This window comes from Pogona vitticeps, chromosome 8 (genome assembly GCF_051106095.1).
Source record: "Pogona vitticeps strain Pit_001003342236 chromosome 8, PviZW2.1, whole genome shotgun sequence".
NCBI classification, from domain to species: Eukaryota; Metazoa; Chordata; class Lepidosauria; order Squamata; family Agamidae; genus Pogona; species Pogona vitticeps.
In genome coordinates this window covers 2,549,813-2,570,025 of record NC_135790.1, presented here as the reverse complement: position 1 = coordinate 2,570,025, position 20,213 = coordinate 2,549,813, and the positions used below count along the sequence as shown (strand labels likewise).

General features: G+C 50.6%; 2 protein-coding genes across 3 annotated transcripts; both read left to right on the top strand.

Annotated features, from left to right (window-relative positions):
• Positions 1–359: 359 nt before the first annotated feature.
• On the top strand, positions 360–7,723 carry ANKRD39 (ankyrin repeat domain 39). The gene is made up of 5 exons (XM_020780214.3): positions 360–639; positions 2,110–2,302; positions 3,786–3,889; positions 4,020–4,223; positions 5,181–7,723. Exons 2-5 carry the CDS (start codon positions 2,197–2,199, stop codon positions 5,328–5,330), a joined length of 564 nt encoding a protein of 187 aa, XP_020635873.3. The 5' UTR covers positions 360–639; positions 2,110–2,196; the 3' UTR covers positions 5,331–7,723.
• Positions 7,724–8,500: 777 nt separating this feature from the next.
• Positions 8,501–19,977, top strand: ANKRD23 (ankyrin repeat domain 23). 2 transcript variants are annotated; one of them, XM_072979088.2, is made up of 9 exons: positions 8,501–8,923; positions 12,773–12,928; positions 14,066–14,197; positions 14,366–14,473; positions 15,433–15,531; positions 16,455–16,553; positions 16,735–16,833; positions 17,428–17,526; positions 17,839–19,977. In XM_072979088.2, the coding sequence occupies exons 1-9, from the start codon at positions 8,852–8,854 to the stop codon at positions 17,938–17,940; spliced, it is 966 nt and encodes a 321-aa protein (XP_072835189.2). In that variant the 5' UTR covers positions 8,501–8,851; the 3' UTR covers positions 17,941–19,977. The 2 variants fall into 2 exon arrangements, with proteins under 2 accessions (XP_072835189.2, XP_072835190.2); XM_072979089.2 differs by lacking the exon at positions 8,501–8,923 and adding an exon at positions 8,934–9,432.
• Positions 19,978–20,213: the final 236 nt, after the last annotated feature.

Genomic DNA, 20,213 nt, shown 5'->3' with positions numbered 1-20,213 from the left:
ATAAGCAACCTGTAGGCGCAGTCTAAACCCACTGGTGTGGATCCACAGAGGACCACTCGAAGAAACAGCCTTACAGGTAAGGAGCCTCTCTCTCTTTTTAAAAGAAACCAAAACAAAAGACAAGAAAGAGGGCTCGGGGAAAAAAAATATAATAATAATAATACAGTACGCGTTCCTTCGCGCCCTCTCGTGGAGATTCGCTGTAACTGCAAGAGCCCCGCCTCTCGGCGCCTCCTCCTCACCTCATTCGTCGTCTCTCCCCGCCCAGGCCGCCTTTGATTGGGCGCCGCTGATGTCTGTCGACGGCAAGAGGTAAGATGGCTCCTGGCAGCAAAGAAATGGGGTTTTGGTGGTTCCCCTTTGCGGGGGGGGGGGCATTTAGCTCGTCAGTGGGTTGCTGGGGGGTTTTTTTTGGAAGATTTTAGGAGCCCCCTTTGCAGGTTTGTTGTTAGCAAGACCTCCAGGCTCGGGACAGCGGTGGTTTTGGGCCTGGGGGCGCCTCTGGAAATTGGGAGGGGGGGGTTGCAAGGAATAAAAGGCTTCCCCCCCCCCTTTCCATTTATGTCTTTAGGAGAGGCAAAGAGTGGAAAAGTTCCTTTTCTCGGCGTCAAAAAAGGAGCTGCAGTCGCACAGGTGGCAGTAAGTTTAATCCTGCAAACAAGGCTTTATTGCTCCGTTTGGACTACAACTCCCACAATCCCCTGTCCCCTGCTGTCTGGGGATGCTGGGGGTTGCAGTGCACAGTAAGAGTCATCAAGGCTTTTTGCATTGTCTCTTTTTCTTTTTTTTCCATGCCTGGAAGTGCTTCCTAAGTTGGGCTCTCTCCCCTTGCCACCCCGAGGAGCCCTGGAGAGGGTGAGTGTGGAAGGGCAGGGCCCCCCCCCCTCGTTGTGGCAAGGGTCTCTCAAAGCCTTCCCAAAGAGAGCGACACACACACACACATACCCACAGAAGCCGCTGCACGGATGCAAGCGGGGGGGGGGGGCGAACCGGCTCTAGCCGTTTCCGTCTCCCTCCAGAGCAGGGCTTTTGTAGGGCCAACGGACCTTAACGGTTCGCTCAGAATCAGCCCAACCCAAAATACATCTGCGACAGCAGGAGACGCTCATCATATATTGCTGCTGGGAAATTCATTTTCCTAACTCATTTCAGTTACTGTTGGGTTACAGCTAAGCTCTGAAAGGACAAGAACACCTGGATTTGGGGGGGGGGGAACGACAGATGAGGTCAGGAGCCTTGCTAATCCAAAGGTTTGCAGGAAATTACCAGTTCCTTGTCATGTTTCATTGGCAACGCTTGGGATTTGAACTGGGGCCTTCTCTTCCTGGCCCCTTTGTTAGCTGGCACCTCCCCTCTGACCGGGAGCGTCTCTCCCTCCATCCCAGCAGCCTGTAAGGAAGGTTCATCCTGGAACATTCTGTATGCCAAGCATGTGCCGATCCCCCGAGCTTGAGTCCTCGTTGCAGGAAAGCGTACCTTCCCCTCGCTGTGCTGTGTTCGTTTCCTTTGCAGCCGACCGTCTTCCACGGGCTTAAGCACCAAACCCCAGGGTGTGTGTGTGTGTTGTGAAAGCTGATGCAAGCCTTGATTGCCCCCCCCGCCCAAAAAAAGCATTATACATTTGGAATATACTTTGGCTGCTGCAGAGCGTGGAAACATATTTATTTATTTAACAGACAAACTTGCATACTCACTGATAAATGCCGGATGCTATTCTGGGTGGTTTACATCAAAGGAGCCAATCAATTTGAGAATATAAGAAAGCAGAACACATAGAATATTCAGATTAAAAACAGATAATCAATTTCATCCAGGGAAAACAGTACCAATGTACATTTTGCTCTTCCACTAGTGAGAGAAATTGGCTTTTGGTCATGGAAGGTAGAATGATTTGGTCGTGAAATGAGAAATGAAAAGTACAGATGGTTACAGCTGATCATTCAGGATAAAAGGAATGGAGGGAGGGAGGAAGAAAAGTAAAGAACGGAATGGCTTAAGGGCCTGGGGGACTGCCTTAGATGCAACCCAGCCTGGCATGGAAGGGAAAAATCAGTCCTTTTGGGAAAAAAGCTCAGAATATTTTCCTTTTATCTTTTTTTGAAAAAACAGAGGGCCGTTGGGGATCCACCCCAGCCACGGCAGCCCACCAGTTCCTAAGGGAGCGGTTCCCAAGCTCGGATTCCCAAACGTCGGCAGATGGCCTCTTCTCCGGGACACCATGAGGATGGCTCTTGCTGTTCCCACCACTCCATGGCGGTGCCGAGTGTTCACCAGACTCTGGACGAGATGGATTTCGAGAGAGGTGCGGGATGCCTGATGACTTTGCCGTGGTCTGCAGGGACGTGAGCCTGTGGATCAGGAAGCAAACATGATCAAACCTCTCTCTCTTCTCTCCCTGACCCTTCTTTGTCCTCCTGCGGTGGTAAAAATAACCCTGCCGTCTCTCTCGGTCCTCACCCTCCGATCTTGTTGCAAAGGGTTGTTTGTTTTGGGGTTTAAATTTAGGCATCGCCTTTCTTTCGGCGAGCTCAGGGTGGGAGGTCTGTGGCTCTCTGGTCCACTTCACAGCAGGCCAGCAGGGCAGGTTACACCACGTACGATTTAAAGACCCTCCAACGCCTATTTTCCCCATTGACCTGGGGAGCCACATAGACTTCCAGACGAAACCAGAAGGGGCGACAGGCCTCCTTAAGGTTTGGAAACACAGCTGTGGCACTGGAAATTGGCCTTCCCATGGTGCCCGCTTTTGCTTTAAAGTTTCAGCCTCTGTTCTCTGTCCCCCAATTTCGCTCAGCTTCCAGTCTAATGAAGCATTTGGGAATCCTCCCATTTTTAACCGACCCACCTCTTGCATTCTGTGGAAGGGAAATTAATTCCTGGAAGCACAGGGCTAGAGAACCTGGCTGCTGCTGACCAGCTGTCAGACTGAGGGGTTTGGGGACCTGCTCCTGGTAAAACACGACACGGCACTTCCCCACCTAAGAGGTTTCCGCGGGCCCGAGACACCCTCTCCCTCACCAGAACTTTTCTCTGCTTACAAAATAAGTTTTTTTTCTCCGTTCTGTCTCAAGGCCAAGATGGTTGAGGTTGCTTCGCCTCTTGAGTAATGGCTTAATTTACTGTTTCAATTTGCATATGGTTGCAAATCATTTGCAGTGGGTGAGTGTATGCCGTGCAAGAAACATAGCCTGAAAAGAGGCATCCTTTGTGCATGAAACAAGGGTCTGGGGGTACGCAACACTCTCACCTACATGGAAGGCCACCTTCTGCCACTGGTGACACAGACAATTTGACTCAAGATGAGCTTGTTGGGTTTTTTCTCTCCGCTGGAACGTAATGCCCCTTAGTTGAAGGCATCTTTTAAGATGATTAATGAGTTTAAGCATTGCAATTCCATTTGAAAGAGTTATTTCTCGCCTTCCCCTCCCCCCCCCCCGCTTCTCGGAATGAGCGTGATCAGAAGTTGGATTAAAACAGGGTGGATAAAAATCAATAATTTTCCTTCTCTATCCCCTCTTTCTTTTTGTACCCTTTATCCCTGTTTCTAAATAAATATATAAAAAAGGAAAAAAAAAGTCAATAATTTTTAAAATATCAGAGGGATTCAAATCTTGATTTAAACGTTTAAATTTTATTTTTAAAAATTTGTTTTTTAGAATACTGCATTGCACTCTTGGAGCGGCGTATAAATTAAATCAATAAATAATTTAAATAATCAAAAAACGGCCCAATTTTTAAAAATTTAATTCGTGATTTAGATCAAATCACGGTGTTCTTTTCTTTAGGGATTTGGTGTGCGGCTCTGAATGGAGACCTCGAAAGAGTAAAAAGTCAGATCTTGCGCCACGGCAAACCCAGTGAACCAGACGCCTTTGGGTACACGGCTTTGGTACGTATCCTTAAGGGGCCGGTCCAGGCTCTTTGAGAGTCTTGCCTTTGCAATAAACCGAGGCTGAATGTGTGGATGACCCGTTAGCTGAGCCGTCCAGTCTGAAGGGCCACGTTTTCTGTCCCCGCAGCACTACGCCAGCCGCAACGGCCACTACCACGTCTGCCGCCTCCTCTTGGAGAGCGGCGCCCTCTGCAACGCCCAGACTCACGGTGGGGCCACCCCACTGCACCGAGCGGCTTATTGCGGCCACGTCGAAGTCGCTGAGCTGCTGTTGGAACACGGGGCTGATCCGACCATCGCGGACGACGAGGGAAGGACCTGCTTGCACAAGGTATGGCAGGTGGAAGGGGCTCCTCCAGGTTGCTCTGCATCAATGAGCGGAGGTGTGCAGATCAGCGCTTCACCAGGGCGTCATGGGGGCTTTGTCATGGGATTAGCAGCCTGAGCACTGCATTTAGCGGCGGAGCAGACCTCCTCCCTCCATGTTGGCTTGTGTCCTTCAATCGCAGGAGGGCACCGTCGGAGAGTGGCGGGTCGTTTCCAGCCTCATCAGACTCTCAGGGTCTGCACCAACCCCTTTCACAAAAATGACCGTGTCTAGAAGGTCATTTTCTGGTGGGGAAAAAAGCACACAAAACACTGTTTTCAAATAGAACACTGCACAATTTGCAATCATAGATATATATATATATGAAAATTAAAATGTTAGGAAGGTTAGACTATTTTTGACTAGAAACAATATACTACAATAGCGTTATCTTGGCCCATTTGCTAAATCTTGTACGCATGACTGGGCATAAAGTCGTGTAAGTGCTGCATGGATTGAATTTCTCCACAATCACAGAAAAGTTGTCCTGTCTCCAACTTGCACCATTTTACCCGATTTGTGTTTGATCCTCTTCTTTCGCTTCAAAGAACAGTCAAGCCCCTTCTGTGTATTCTCTGCTTCGAAAACCCTGGAAAGGGTTGTCATCAGTCAAAATGGACTTAATGGGACATGATGATGGTAATGATGATTTAGTAAAAAAAAAAGGGGGGGACACAGTTCTCAAGCTTTGGTGCGTGTCTGTGGAGAAGCGAAGGCTCCTTTGAACTGATTCTACATGAGGTGCGCCTGAGGCTTAAATCCTGCCGCCCGTCGTCCATTTATCATGCCTTTTTCTGTCCCTTTTTGCCGGCTTCCCCTTCCGTTCGCGCCTCCCTCCCTCGGATCCTCCTCAATGGGAAGGAGCCCAAGGCCTGACCCTTCACTCTTGCACTGAGGACACTTTTCCGTCTCTTCCTCCAGGCGGCAGAGAAGGGACACCGGGAGCTTTGCAGCCTCTTGCTGGCGCAGGATGCGGACCTGAAACACCTCCGGGACCAGAATCTGAAACGGGCCTGTGACCTGGTCCCCGACACGGACCAAGACCTGCGGGAGCAGCTGGCAGGCCCGTGACTTGGCGGGCGGTGGCTGCAGAGGACCTGGGGAGGGGTTGGGGGCCCCCCTTTTCCGGCAGATGGCTCCCTCGCTGGCATGCTCTGGTTTTCTAGCTGGGGTGGGCGGGCAACACCTGCCCATGGCGTTCCCTGTCCACCTCGATCCATTTAGAGCAAAGGATGTCCCATCTGTGCGGCTCTTCAGATGCGGTTGGACTGCAGGGCCCATGAGCCCCAGCCGGGCTAGCTGTTGGAGAGGGGCGAGGGGATTTGTAGTCGAGCAAACCTCCGGAGGTTAAAAACGACTTGGTTAAAAGCTACATGATGCGGTGCTCTTTCTCTCCCTGTCTCCTTCCCTCTCCCTGACCCTCTGTGTCATTTCTGGCCTGGCTTGCTCTTCAGTGCGATAGAAGGCGGGACAAGCTACTTTGTGTGTGGAAGGATGGGCTTTGCTAAAATGGGTTCCTCTCTCTTCCCTTTAAAGCAGCTAAAGGAATAGGTTCGGATTGGGAAAGAGTGTAATCTTTGTCTCTGGGTTTAACATTCCGTGACATGGTATAACACGGGTTCCTAACCTTGGGCCGGTCTCCAGATGTTCTTGAACTAAAACTCCCAGAAGCCTTCACCGGTAGCTGTGCTGGCCAGGATTTCGGGAGTTGTAGTCCAAGAACATCTGGGCCGCCCAAGGTTGGGAACCACTGGTTTAACATCATAGTATGGAGAAGTAGAACACTTGGAGGTGCTCTTCCCCCCCCTTTCCGTCTGCCACCAGCTGCAGCTTGTTCCTTTGCTCTCCTCCCTCGTCCTCTCTAGATGGGCGGCATATAAATGCAATAAATAAATAAATAAATAATAAATAAATAAATAAATAAATCTCTTGTTGACTCTGCAGGCGTCTAGTCCTCATTGCTACTCAGACTGCAGCCGTGGCCGCGGCTTGTCCTGGGGCTTTGGGGTTTAATTCAGGGTGGAGAGCATCAGGAACAAGCTGCCAGAGTTTGCAAGTGTTGCGTTTTGGACTACAGTTCCCAGAATCCCCCAACCTATCCAAAGGCAGGGTGCGGGGAGCGGGATTCTGGGAGTTGTATTCCAGAAATAGCAACACTCCAGGCTGTAACCCAATCTCACAGGCATGTTTGGATCCTCCAGCGCGTTGAGTCCTGCGATGAGTAAACAGAACCTGGTTTTGTCGTTAGGAACATGTGGGTCACCGCTCTGCCCAAATGTTTTTCCCAGATGGGCACAGGGCCTATTTATATCCAGCCTTCAGGCTTTAAATGGCGAAGTATGTCTTGGTGGGAAGCAGTTCTCGGTGGGCTCCTGGAAGCATTACCTGAGCGTCAGAATGGGCACAGCTTGGAAGTTGCTTTTAAGACCGAGGCGTAAGTCATGACCCGCTGAAGCCACCCGTAAAGGTATGATGTTGGGACGATGCTCCTGGACCGATCCTTGGACCAGGAGGATGGAATGCATGCCTTACGGAAACCGGAGGAGGGCATGAGTGGCTAGCAATGGCATCTCTCACATTAGAGAGTGCCAGCAGGTGAGCGGGCACTTTGCTGATGTGGTGGTGTCCTGTAATTGCATCCCTCGTATTGAGCAGAGAGATCTCTGGGTATCCTGTGGTGCTCAGAGTCCACAAAGCAGCATGCGCTAGCCCTCCATCCCCCGGCTAACCCTTTTATGCCAACCTTGAAAGGACAAACCACTGCTGGCTTCTGACCTTGCCCGCCCCACCTTACTGATCCTGGAGTCTCCATCCAAAAAATGTCAGAGACCCAGAGTCTCTCTCTTGTCAGCTTGAGCCCTTTGATGCTGAGGCTGGGAGGGAGGTGAGATGGAATAGCATCTCCCTGGGATTAAATATCATCCTATCTTGGTGCTATTTTCATCCTGCTTGTCTTGTACCTGAAATTTGAACTCTTAGCAGGCTAATGACACAGAATTCTGGCTTTCAAATCCCTGTAACCCATTCCTTTGACCGATCCCTTTTTTGGGGGGGGAGGTTCTTTAGGAAGAAGCCAGTGGGGGGCTGGGTCAGGGAGGTGGGGCAAAGCGGCTCAAATTTTAGCCTGTCGGTCTTCTCCATTTATCAACCTGAGAGATCAGAAAAGGTAGTTTTTATTTTATATTTTTCCTTTTTGGTATTGCCTCTCCCGGAATATTTCAGCCCGCACCGACAAAAGCTTCATGGGAGTTGTAGTCCAAAAAAAGCAACTTTCCCAAACTCCTATTAGCCTGAGCAGAAAATTGTGATGTCCATGAAAGCCGAAGGGTGAGAAGAGGCGACTGGTCTCTGTCCTGTTCTTTCTCTGGACTTCTTTCTAAATCTTGACTGTGTGCCAAATGACAAGGAGAAAATGCCTAAGGCTGTACCCTTTACACATAAAAGTTACTGTGGATTTATTATAATATGAATGTGCATTGTGCTTTAGTGTGTATAGAGCACTTCTTGTTATGTTGTTTCATTGCTCCTTGTCATCCTTTAAGGGAGGCCAGTCATATTGGTCTTGGGTTGTACGTAACCTCTCCATGGTGGCCATGGGGTTGGGTAGAGCAGTGGTTCCCAACCTGGGGTCCCCAGATATTCTTGGACTACGACTCCCAGAAATCCTGTCCAGTCCAGCTGGTGGTGAAAACTTATGGGAATTTTAATCCAATAACGTTTGGGGACCCAAGGTTGGGAACCAGCGGGCTAGAGGCTAGGAGAGGCTGGTAGAAGACCAGCCGGTAAGTTCATGGAAGAAAAGTGGGTTTTGAGCTCCCTGGTTCATAAACCAGCTTCTTGATCCAGTGGTTCTCTGTTGGGTCCTCCAGATGTTTTGACAAGATTCCCTGACCTCTGGCCATGCTGAGAGCGGAAATGCGAAAGATCTGGGGGATCAAAGCAGAGAATCCCTGTCTTGATTCAAAAGTCCTTCATAACCGCTGGACAACTTATGGCCTTCTAACTGTTATGCCTTTGCATATCTCATCCCTAACCAGCACAGCTGTTGGTGAAGAGCAATGGTTGTTGCAGCCCCAAAACACCTCAAGCGGGCATGAACTGCCCACATACTTACCTTAATACCGTAACAATAATCATGGGCCGTCATCAATTCTGACTTAAGGCAACCCTTTTTAGGGTTTTCAATGGAGACAATATTTAGAAGTGCTATACCCTTTCCTTCCTCTAGGGGGAGACCTGGGACTGTGCAGCTTGCCCAAGGCTACCCGGGCTGGCTCTTCTCCCAGGAGACACAAGAGGGGAATTGAACTCTCAACCTTTGGCTCCGTAGCCAGGTCCCTAAACCACTGAGCTACCCAGCCTCTACATTATTTTAGGAATGCGCTTCTTGTGTGAAGCCAATAGTATTAGTCGAGATTTCCAGATGAGGCTAGGAGCACCATGCATTTCCTAAGATCACAGAGCAGGTGGGTAGGCCAGACTGAAGTTTCATCTGTCACGTTTCCTTCCGTTGGTCATCTCAAATATGGCCTCAAAGTTGATACTTTTTTCCCAAAAGGTTGCTGGCTAACGAGAATGGTGATCTTTGTGAGATGCTTGGCCTGCTAGCTCATTTTCCGTCATTCAGGATCCATCACCTCTCCATCATCAAAATAGCCCCAACGGTAATCAATTCAGGGCGCCGGTAGTTGCTAATTAAAATGCCTGGCTAGTGTTAATGCCTCGGCAGCACAACCGTACCAAGACCGAAGTGCCTGTAGGATTCTGACGTCATCTGGTTCCCGGGTTCTCTCCTCACTTGCAAATTGGGCTAGAACTTAAGCCGATACCCTGTTTTATCCCAAATCTGTTCCCAGCCCTCCAGCTCATGTCATGAGACCCTCCATTCCCTGGGTTTGGGGAATCTTGTTGCTGTCCCTCCTTCTTCCATCACTGTCACATTCCGGAAATGTGTGAAGTTATCAAGTTATTTTAGCCGGTGTTACATGGCACCTGAATTATCCAGTTTGCTGGACCCAGGGAACGGTGGAGAGGGCGTTGTTCTGGACTACAGCCCAAACCCACCCTCCTCAGGGCGGCAATAAAACCGGCTGCCCACGCCAGGTGCTGGGGAGTGAGCGTTGCGGTTCTGGAAGACAGGGGGACCATGGATCTCTTCAGCATCCAGCAGTTGGTAAGAGGATGGATGGCATTTGGGGTGGGCGGGCGGGTGGGTGGGTGAAGAGAGGGGAACCCCCCACCTGCATTTGGATGGCCAGGTCTCTGATGAGACAGGCTTTTCCAGAACCCCGTTGGGACTGCGTACTGAATGGGGAGGGGGTTTCTCATATTTAAGGCTGGTCTAGAACGTGGAACCAAGCCACAGTTTGAAGACAAGCTCTCCAGGGGTGGATTTAAATTTCCACCGGAAAAAGAAAAGAAAAGGAAGAGGGAGGGAGAAAGGAAGGAAAAGAAGGAAGGAAGGAAGACAATTTTAGTCTACTTGTCATAATACTTATCAACTTATAACAAGTCATCACGTTATAACAAAGGCGTCTCCCACGTTTTCTGCTACGTCAACCAGCGTATTATGAAGAACTGTTTCCGACAGCGGTTGCCTCTTGTATTGATTTGAAGTATTTAGATTTTGTCTTGGGTTTTCTGTATGATGTCCAGTTAAGCGGGTTTGGATCCAAGCAGCTGAGGTCAGTTCATCTTTCCAGTGGCCAAGGGGTGCTGGCCCACTGCCCCCCCCTCGGCAGCAAAAAGCAATGGCCTTGTGGCCCCTCAAAGATGACCCTGTTTTATCTGGCCTAAGCTTCTGCAGCTTCCCTTCCCCTGCCCGCAAGGCGGATGGATGGATGGAGCTTTCGTAGCGGCTCAATTTGTTCCAGTCCATTTCTGACGAGTGTTTTTAAAAGCCAAAATGCCTAGATCTGTGCAGCAGAACAGTCGTCCTGCGTGGCCTTCTTCCATCCCCCAGATCTGGTGTGTTCAAACGTGCTCACGGAGGGAACGTGACTTTCTTTACGTGTGTTTGTGACTGGAAAATTATCCACGTCAATGGTGTGATCAAAGCGTCTCTTTTTTTAGTAGGAGAACTAAAAATACTTGAATAGAAAAGACACAATTCCTGTGCCTTTATGACATGGAAGTGACTCAAGAGTTTTTAAAAGCTTATGATGACAAAGCATAAACAAGGACCGTTTCTGACCACCTGATCGCATCTTAAGTGCATCTCTCAAGAGAGGTGGTGTCTCCATCATCCTCGGAGCAGCCTAGACCAGTATGGAGAGGCCCCACGACAAGCTTCACATGGGCCACAACCCCTGTACACAGAACAGCTGTAAAGATGATGATCCTGTGTCTTTGAGCGGGCGGTGACTTCTAAGAGCGGGCCGTTTGGAAGGGCCTGGCGTTTGGAACCGCCCGCAAGGTGGGCAGGTTTGTGGCTTGTGGCGTGTCAGCTGCAACCCCATGAGGTGTGCCAGATACCTGCAAATTGGAGAAAGCTCGGTAGCTTGACGTAGAGCACAGCCTTGGGGGGAAAAACGAGGGCTTGGGACGACGTGTCCCAGAATCTACCAGCCTCTCCGTGAGAGGTGTGGGTTTTGCTTCCAAAACGCTGGACTCCCATGTCCCAGAAAGGCTGGCCTGGCCGGCTGCGCTCTTTGCCTGCCTTCCTCACCTGAGGCAGGTGCCTCCCTTTGCCAAGCGAGAAGGCCAGTACGCAGCGCCACGAAGCGACCCACGTCCTGATGTGATGTTTTCATTGTGTAGTCAAGCTAATGAATTGTATAGCTAATGATGTATGAGCAGCTGGGTCATTTGTTTTGCTCTGAAGGTTGGGATCCTTTCAACAGACGGAAAAAGAGCCCCTCCCCTGGTGAGATCAGGGATGGGGGGGCTTCTTGCAGGGCGCATGGTTGATTGTTCATTAGTATCTGGATTTAACAGAATTTAGCAAAAGCCCCCATGCCTCCACCCTTCTCCCTGGCAAAGGTCAAAGGCAGAGAGTCTGCATCCGGTGATTTTTTATTTTTTGCAAAGGGCAGAGCTTTGAGTTCCACTCCAAAAGTCTGGTGCTTTTGCCCCAAAGCACATGAGATCTGCATTTAATTCCTTAGGGGTGTGGAAACGTTACTGTTTTGGGGATGAGTATTTCCAGCATCCCATGGGCAGCATGTCCAAGGGTCTTACCCAATGGGATTTATTCTTTTTAAAGGCTGTGTTTCCCGAATTCTGAGCCTGTAAATAATAGTAAGGTAGATAATGAGAGATGGACCATAAGTAAGACTGACCGCCAGAGAATTGATGCCTTTGAATTGTGGTGCTGGAGGAGGCTCTTGAGAGTCCCCTGGACTGCAAGGAGAACAAACCTATCAATTCTAAAGGAAATCAACCCTGAGTGCTCCCTGGAAGGACAGATCCTGAAGCTGAGGCTGCAATAACTTTGGCCCTCTCATGAGAAGAGAAGACTCCCTGGAAAAGACCCTGATGTTGGGAAAGTGTGAAGGCAAGAGGAGAAGGGGACGACAGAGGACGAGATGGCTGGACAGGGTCATAGAAGCGACCAACATGAATGTGACCCAACTCTGGGAGGCAGTGGAAGACAGAAGGGCCTGAGAGAATTTCCTGGTGGATCGTGCCCTATTAGGAGCTGGGGATTTTCCACCACTGAGCTGTTCTGCCTCAGGCGCCGGAGTGTCTCTGGCCGGCCTCATCGTTGATGGTGCTCCAGGTTGAGCACGAGGCTCCGCGGTGTGCCAGGAAGGCCGAAGAGAAGTCCATGCATGCTTATAAATAGAGGCTGATCCAACAGGGGCAAGAGCCGTCGTTAGTGGCATGACGGGAATGTCGCCGGCTGGAACCCTGGGAATGATCTTCCCTCGGCGGGAAAGGAAGGGGGCGTCTCAGAACAGGTCAGCTATTTCGGAGGAACTGATCAGCTCAGGCAGAGAGCGACAGAGCCCTCAGGAGGGAATGTGAGGGCGACTCAGCTTTGGGGGCAAAAAAGACCCTCTCTTCAAAGCCTGGAAGGAGGAAGTCCCATATTTCTTTATTTAAAGAAAGAAGGGGAAACTATACTAAAAGAATAAATAAAGGATTTTAAATGAATGGAACACATAAATATTTTAAAAATTAAATACAGTTACTAACAACGTAATAGCCCTGTAACCATGGCTTTCAACGCATGGGTGGCTTGACTTACAAGAGTGGAAGAGAGTTAAATTCCCTGAATAGAAATGAAGCAATTTTGACGGTGGAACAAGAAATGCTTTCCATTTATGGGCAGTTTAAGGCATTTTAGAGGCATTATGTTAATATATGCCATTCTTCTATCTATCCAAAGAGGGTTCCCCCCCACCTCCTTTTAATACTTGAATGTAAAGGAAAAGGAACGATCCGCTCAGCAAGCAATGCAACCCATTACTTTCCCCAAGTATTTGAATGAGCCATGTCATGGAATTACTTTCCAAAAGGCCATCGTTCGGTGAAAAATAAGGTTTAATGCGCTCCTTTCCCTTCTCTAGGTAAGTGGTGAACGGCATGAGGGGAAAGTGCGAGGATTCGAAGTCCTGGCGAGAGGCGCCGCCCGGGAGCCCGAGAGCTGGCACTCCGGCCCGGCTGGCGTGTGGGAAGCAGTCAGCAAGGAGAAGAGGAAAGTGGAGGAGGAGAAGAAGAAAAAGGTGAGTGAGGAAGGGGAGTGAGGACCAGGTGCCCCAAGAGGGTCGTATGTCTCCTGAATGGCCCCGTGGGGGCAGAACAGTAGGAAACCACCGCCACCCCCCGTATCTGCAGGATTGGTATCTCTGGTTTCATTTCTCTGTGGTCTAAAAAATTAAAAGAAAAATCTTAGAAATAAGTCTTTCCACAATGTCGTTACCAGAATTGGCCACTAGAGAGAGCCAGAGACCATGCTATGTGCCGTGTTTGCTGTTATCGTGGGTTTCGGTATCTGTGGGGCGGGCCTTGGAACCGATCCCACCCAGTGGCTTAGATTTCTGGCTGCAGAGGGAGAGGCTGCGGGTTCAGTTTCCCACGATGTCTCCTTAAGAAGGGCTGGACTTGATGGTCCTTAAGATCCCTTCCAGCTCTGCAATTCAAGGGCTTTTATGAAAGTCAACATTCTGTGATGGGGGGGGGGGATAGTCTGCTGTCTTATTGTCTCATATGGTCTGCTTGCTTCCCCCCCCCATTAAATAGTTTCCCTACAGATCACTTGTTTTTAAACTGACAAACCTAGAATTGGAAACACAAGCACGTTAACATGCTAGCATTAAACAATTAGATCAACCCCCAAAAAATATTGTTCAGAGTTAAAACATGGAGAAAATTTAACACATGCCAATTGTAACTTTTTAAAAACAAATATCATACAAGAATGATTAGAAACGGCCAGCAAGCCGATTAAAGTAGCGAGAACTATGGTTATTAAAGAATAATTCCACTGACGTTTAACCATGAAATCAAGGAACTGCAAAACTGTCGTTAAACATTTTAACAAATTAGGCAACTACAGATCATTTTTAAACATAGGCCAGAGTGCTGTTGATTTTTTAAAGTGCAGATGTTGCAGTAAAGAATGGAAACAAATGACTGCACAATGCTGGTCACGAGGCTGGCCATATGGTCATGCACCTGACTAGGCATGCAACCAGAACTTTCTTAATCAGTTTCAATTAGCTGCTTTAACATCTATGTTTTCCCTAATGTACACATAAGAAGCCAGAAACGTTCCGGGCTTTATTTCCAAGTTCTTAAAGCCGTTGACTAATTAGGATTTTCCCTGGCATAAATTAATTTCCAACTTTCTGTCTCCTTAGCTCGAGTCACTCAACAATTCCAGGCTGAAGATAGAGAGCCTGGAGGACTTGGAGGCTATTATTAAGCTTCGGAAGAATAAGAAGAAATTGAAAAAAGTGGTCCGCCCAAAGAAGCAAGAGCCGGAAGTGATCGTGAGTATTTACCGGCCTTGCTTGAAACCAGAGTTTGGAGGAAATTATTCGGGGGGGGGACTGCAGAAGACGCGCATCTGAAGTTCTGTTGTTGGCGCTGGGACTGATTTCCTCGCCCACAACAAGGTCCCCTGGTTAAGGGGAGACTCCTTCTCCTGTCTTCTTTAGACAGAATCTGTGGGCCCAGCACAGTTCCTTCAAGCCGTGCTGGAAAACCGAGTTCCTGTGATCAACAAATACCTGGAAGATGGAGGGGACCCCAACGCTCACGACAAGGTACCCGGCGAGCTTGGGTTCAAAAGAGATGTGTGTTTGCATCATGATGATGAAACAGAGAATGGGGGAAAGAAGGTCAGCTTGCGGGCACGGGGAGGAGGGGGAAATAGAAATGTCAGTATTCTAGTTAGGAAGTTAAAGATTAAGAGGGACAGAGCATGCAGGTAACTCACTACGAGTTATTTGTAATTCATTCCCACCACCACCACCTTTTTAGTAATAAACAGAGCTTGGGGGGAAATAGTGTTTCAATTACAGCTCTCAGATTTCCCCTCAGCTGGCATGGCCACTCCCACCCATGAGTTCTGGAAGTTGTATTCCAAAAAAAAAAAAAAAAAAAAAAGTTAAGTTTCCAAACTGGGTAACTGAAAAGGTGTCTCTGCCTTTGAAAACAAAATGAAGTTCCAGCTTCCTCCCTTTGCCTCCTGGTTGAGCGGGCTGTGTTCTCAGGGGAACAGCTCCATCTGCCTGCCACAAGAAATATTGTCCAGAATCCTCCTTCACTCACATTTTATACATGCCCAGTTCTCTAATTAAAAACATCTAGCTGATTAGTGGGCTGATTATACCCACATAAATTTGCATCTGCTCAAAACCGTTTAAATCATGCTTTGCTTTTGATCCGTCAGGTCCTGCATGCGCTCTCTGCTTCGCAATTTCCCCATCGGAAAAAGCCGTTACTGTTCTTGCTCGCAGAACTGAGATGTCATGGATGTTAATGGTTCACCCACAGTTTTTTTTTAAAAAAATCTTTTTGCAAAAGGGTGGTCTAAAAAAAAAACAACCTGCAGGTTTTTTTGGGGAGACTGGCGAGGATGAAACAGGAGCGCTCCCTGAGTGGGGAGGAGGCGACTGACGTGCCTTCGGGAAGAGAAGGACAGGATTGTAGGGGCAGGTTGGCACAGAACCACCGGTACCCCTAAACCAACCCCCCCTGTGTCCCCCCCCCCCGATTGCAGTTCAAATGTACAGCCCTGCACCGGGCCTGTTTACGTGGCCATGCAGAGACGGTGGACAAGCTGCTGGAAGCCGGGGCCAAACTGGAACCGAGAGATATGGTGAGTCTTCTCCAGCGACAGCCTTCCTGTCCCCTAATGCCGGCTCAAAAAGATTGTGCCCATCTTTACGGCGTGAGCGGTCCTTTCCCTTCCTGGGTCTCTCCCAGGATGATGACATACCTTGGTTGGAATTATCTCAGCCTTGTGCCGTTGCCTGGGGTGACTGACCCTCCATCAGTCCAGCAGTTGACCAATTGTTCATTTCCTGCTAGAGCCATGCCTCGTTCCCCCACCTGCTTTTTCAGTCAGTTATGTGGTCATCTGCTGGCCATTAGCCATTTATACAGTTAGAAAGCCGTCTGCTGGAAGCAGGCTATATATATCTGTTAAGGCCTGTTTGGGTAACTGGTCGATTTTGTACAGTATGCTTTTTTTAAAAAAAAATCTGTGCAGAACTGTAAATGGAAGCCTTTGTTCTTTCTCTTATCGATGTCTCAGAGTGTGTTATTGAGACTGTAAGTGCCAGCGGATGAGAACCTTAAGGAGCGGTCTACTCAGGGGAGACTTAAAGCTAATTTTGCTCTCTAGGTCCCTGTGCTTTGTGCCATGTTTTCCAGGCAGAATTCAACATTCTGCCAAGGCTACTAAGGGTAGAGAAATGTGTTTAGCTTGAGAGTAACACTCAAAGTCAGAGATGTTCTCGGGGCCCACAGTCCAGGCAAAAGGATGGAAACCTGTTTTATTTTAGCTTAAAGCCCTTCCTCGTGGTAATTTAAGCCTTAGGGAAAGCAGGCTGGCTTCTCGATATGGGAGAATCTCTGCAAAAGTCTGCAGTCTGGCCCCGAAGGCGTTACGGGGTGGTGGCTATTTGAGGGACCTCAGGAAAACCAATTTGGCCCTCAGGAAGGGACGGTTGAAGCCCCCGAGACTGGGGTTTCCCCCTCCCCTGCCCTGTGTAACGGCCCTGTTCTGCTTGGACACAGCTGGAGGCCACCCCCTTGTTCTGGGCCTGCCGTGGGGGACACCTCGAGATCCTCAAGCGCCTGATCAGCCGGGGAGCCAAGATCTCTACTCGGGACAAGGTGAGCCCCACGGCCCGGCCCCCACTTCCACCTGTATGAAAAAGGAGTTCTTCTTTCACGAATGCCGTTTCCCAGCCGGCTCTGGGCTGAGCTGGTGGTGGGGTTCGGCACTCCCACCCCCAGAATCCTGCAGCCATTCCCGCCACTGAGTCGGAGGGGGGTGTTTCTTATTGTCTGGCAGCTGTGGAGCACCCCGTTGCATGTGGCCGTCCGGACGGGCCACTCCGACTGCGCAGAGCACCTCATTGCCTGTGGGGCCAGCATCAACGCTCAAGACAAGGTATGAGGAACGTGGGCCTGTCTGGAGGAGCGCATGTGGATGTGAACGCGCGATCTGAGCGGGGAGGGAAGTAACTGAGAAAAGAGGGACTGCGGAGCTGCGCAGCCTCTGGCTTGCGCTGAGAAATGTTCCTCTCCAGAACCCACCTCCCAACCTCTTTGTGGCAGCCTAGCCACCCGAGTGTTCTTGGGTTTGTGGTTCCCCCCAAAAGATGGGCTTCCAGCAAAGCCAGTTCGACAAAATAAGGGCAAATTTAATAGCTGTTTACTTAACAGATGCTGGCCAGCTGCAAAAATCAGGGTGTGGGTTTTTAAGTTTCGTTCTCTGGAGAGCATGCAAACACGGTACGGTGGTGGTCTTTCCAGGACTCAGTATTTATTGGTACATTGCTGAATTACCCAGAGGGGTTTGCTCGGGGTCTTGAGCAGAGAGAGGCTTCTTCTCCCCTGGGTGCAAGGAATGAACCCAGAAAAGTATCTTTGGGACCACAACTCCCAGAATCCCCAGCCAGTGTGGCCGATGCCCATGGGATTTGTAGGCCCAGGGGAGACCACAGACACTCACCATCTCCTTTCCTCCCACACTCCTGGCCAGGAAGGAGACACCCCGCTTCATGACGCAGTCCGGCTAGGGCGCTTCAAGGCGGTGAAGACGCTGCTGATGTACGGCGCCGGCCTTGGCGTCCAGAACGAGGTGAGGAAGGGGCATTTCTTTGCTACCTTTTTTAGGCTAGGTCCCAGCTCTGCAAAAAGGGTGGCTTCTAACACCTTCTATTCCCCGCTGCTTCTCTGGAATCCCTGCCATGGCCAAGGGATAGAATACGTGGTTTACAGCCCTCTCCCCATCTTCTGAACACCCAGGCTTTGCAGCCCAGCTGGAAAGGGGGAAAAGAGAGAGGGGGGGGGACATGGGATTGAACGGCGGCAGGGAAGCCCCTTCCTTCTAGCCTTTCCAGAGGGAAAGCCTGGCAAAGTTAGTAACCTGGGTGATTGTTTCTTTCGACAGGCGGGAGTGACTCCGGTGGACCTGGTCAAGGACTGGCAGACAGGCATCCGGGAGACGCTGCAGGCCTGCGCTGACCGACAGCGAGCCTCCGCCAAGAACTGATGGGTGGGGGGAGGGCTGTCTTCAGGCGGCAGGGGGCCGGCTCCCCAAGCGGGGGCGCTCCTGCCTGCTCCCTCCTCTGGCCTGTGACCAATCTCTGTCCCTTTCTTGAACCGGGCAAGGGGCACTTTGGCCCGGCTGTGGTGGCTCTGATGCCAGGGGGCTTGAGGGTCCCTCTGGGCATCCCCGGGCGGAGTCCCTTGGGGACTTCCTTCGTGCCTCTGAGGCCTTCGAGGGAGTCTTCTGGGCTTCCGGGAACCAGCCGGGAGAGCAGTGCTGGACAACCCACCCACCCCCGAGCCCGTCCTGGCGCCCGCCTGCTGGGTCCCACAGGGCCCACACACCTCCCATGGGGGCACTTTTTGGCCAGGTTGGCAAGAGGAGAGACCAAAAAGACCCCGGCAGGTCCTTGCGTCCTCCCTCTGGCTGCCCTTCTCTGACCCCAAGGTAACCACGTGGAGGAGGAGGAGAGAGGCTTCATGGGCCCGCTGGAGCCAAAGTGGAGGGCAGGTGGGAGCGCCGTCGGGAAGGGAATGGCCGTCGATTCTGGGAGTTCCCGAAGCAACGGTGGAAGAAACGGGCAGCGATGGGCATGAAGGCTTCATAGCCCTGCCCGTTCCGTTCCCAGGTGGGCTCGGCAGGCTTTCAGAGGGACGGACAGGTTGGGGTGGCTGGCCCCACGGAGCCCCTTTGAGCCAGCGCTTCGGCTTCACAGGGGTGCCTGTTGCTCCCCCCGACCCTCTTCTCAGCCACCTCCCAGCCCCCTTTAAATGCAAGTGCATTGAGGTCCAGCCCTCTGGCTCCCCTGCTAGATGTGGGCCGAGATCCTGGGGTCATGGATAGTGTGAGCTGAAGCCCCCCCCCCAGGCCTTTCTCAAGAGGGCAGGACCCCTGCGCCCTCGCTCTAGACCCCTCCGGTCCTTGTCCTCAAGCCAAAGAGGCGCACGGCTGCCCTTGAATGGTGACCCTGCAGACCCCCCCCCCCATCATTCATGTCTCGGGCTTGAATGTCTCGCGCCAGGGACCTCCCCTTCCTCTTTGCCATTCCTGGCCACCGCCGGGTCCCAGGCGTCCCTCTGGGCACAACGACCCCCTTCATTCCTTGTGTGCTGACCTCAGCGCTGCGGGTCAGGCTGAGCGCCTCAACAGGCACACGGTTCTCAAAGATGGATTCCTTTGCATGCCAACCAGGCCCCGAGGTCACTGGCGGCACCAAGGCGGCATGGCTGCCGGTGGGCCAGGCGGCCTTTTTTGTTGTTGTTGGCACCAACTCATGACCGAATGTTTTCTGCTTCTGGAGCGCGTGAAGCAGCTCCTGAATTCTTAGCGATTACTTTCCTCGTGGGCCGGGTTCCGCGCAACTTAACTGTACATGACTATTATTTGTGACCGATCAAGGCGAACAACTGTGAAGGTGCCCCAGAGCCAGGCCGGCCGGCTCTTACTGACCGTGCCAGAGGATGGTAGCCTTGACTTCCCCACCTGGCACGTGGTTGAGACTGGACTCTGGGGAATGAACTTTTCCAAGGCACCCGCCCCTCTCTCTCCCAGCCTGGGCTGGAAGGAATTCCTTGAGCTGGTCTTTGCAAAGCAAGGCTGGCTCTCACCTCTTTCGAGTCGATCTTGAATCTAAACGCACCACGAGAAACGTTCTAGTCGCTGTTCTGTACGTTACAGACAAAAGCTGAAGCCACGCTGGGGAACCAGCGCTCTACCGGATGGGTACCTGACTCTCTGAACATCCATTCAACAGGGTTGGATGAGATTTCTTCTATGGTTGTTTGATCTGGGAGGCGTTCTCCTAACTTTGCCACATTATCTGGTCTCGCTCTTGTGGGCAACAATCCTCCTTTTCTTACTGGGTGGCGGGTGGACTTCAAAATGACCCTTTTTGTCCTTTGCAAAGTGGGACCGATTGTGGATTGCAAAAAAAAAAAGTCTTGTTACGAAAGATTCGTTTTGGCAGAGCTGGGCTGATGGGATGCGCTTCCTCTTTATTCTGTAATAAAACTGTTTCAAGCTTCGTTTTGGATATCAAAAGCTTTCGGAAATTGTTTGTGCTTGACCAGAGAGGAGCATCTCTTCCTCCTCAGCCCTTCCAATGGCTGAGCCCAAACAATGAGCTCAGAACCACGGAGGAAACGGAGGCTCCCTAATGATTTCATTCTTGACCAAAAAAAAAAAAAAAAAAAAAAAGGTTTGGTCAAGACCATTTTTTTCTATTCTGCTCAATAGCAGAAAGATCACCCCTCTTTTGTAGAGTTAGCAGCATTAGC

Bases quoted from the DNA above. Each gene is read 5' to 3' on its own strand.
- ANKRD39 (XM_020780214.3), top strand. From the start codon at position 2,197: ATGGCCTCTTCTCCGGGACACCATGAGGATGGCTCTTGCTGTTCCCAC. The intron at 3,890-4,019 runs GTACGTATCCTT...CTGTCCCCGCAG, and splicing joins CCTTTGGGTACACGGCTTTG to CACTACGCCAGCCGCAACGG. The intron at 4,224-5,180 runs GTATGGCAGGTG...CTCTTCCTCCAG, and splicing joins GAAGGACCTGCTTGCACAAG to GCGGCAGAGAAGGGACACCG.
- ANKRD23 (XM_072979088.2), top strand. From the start codon at position 8,852: ATGCTTGGCCTGCTAGCTCATTTTCCGTCATTCAGGATCCATCACCTC. The intron at 12,929-14,065 runs GTGAGTGAGGAA...CTGTCTCCTTAG, and splicing joins AGGAGGAGAAGAAGAAAAAG to CTCGAGTCACTCAACAATTC. The intron at 17,527-17,838 runs GTGAGGAAGGGG...TTCTTTCGACAG, and splicing joins GCCTTGGCGTCCAGAACGAG to GCGGGAGTGACTCCGGTGGA.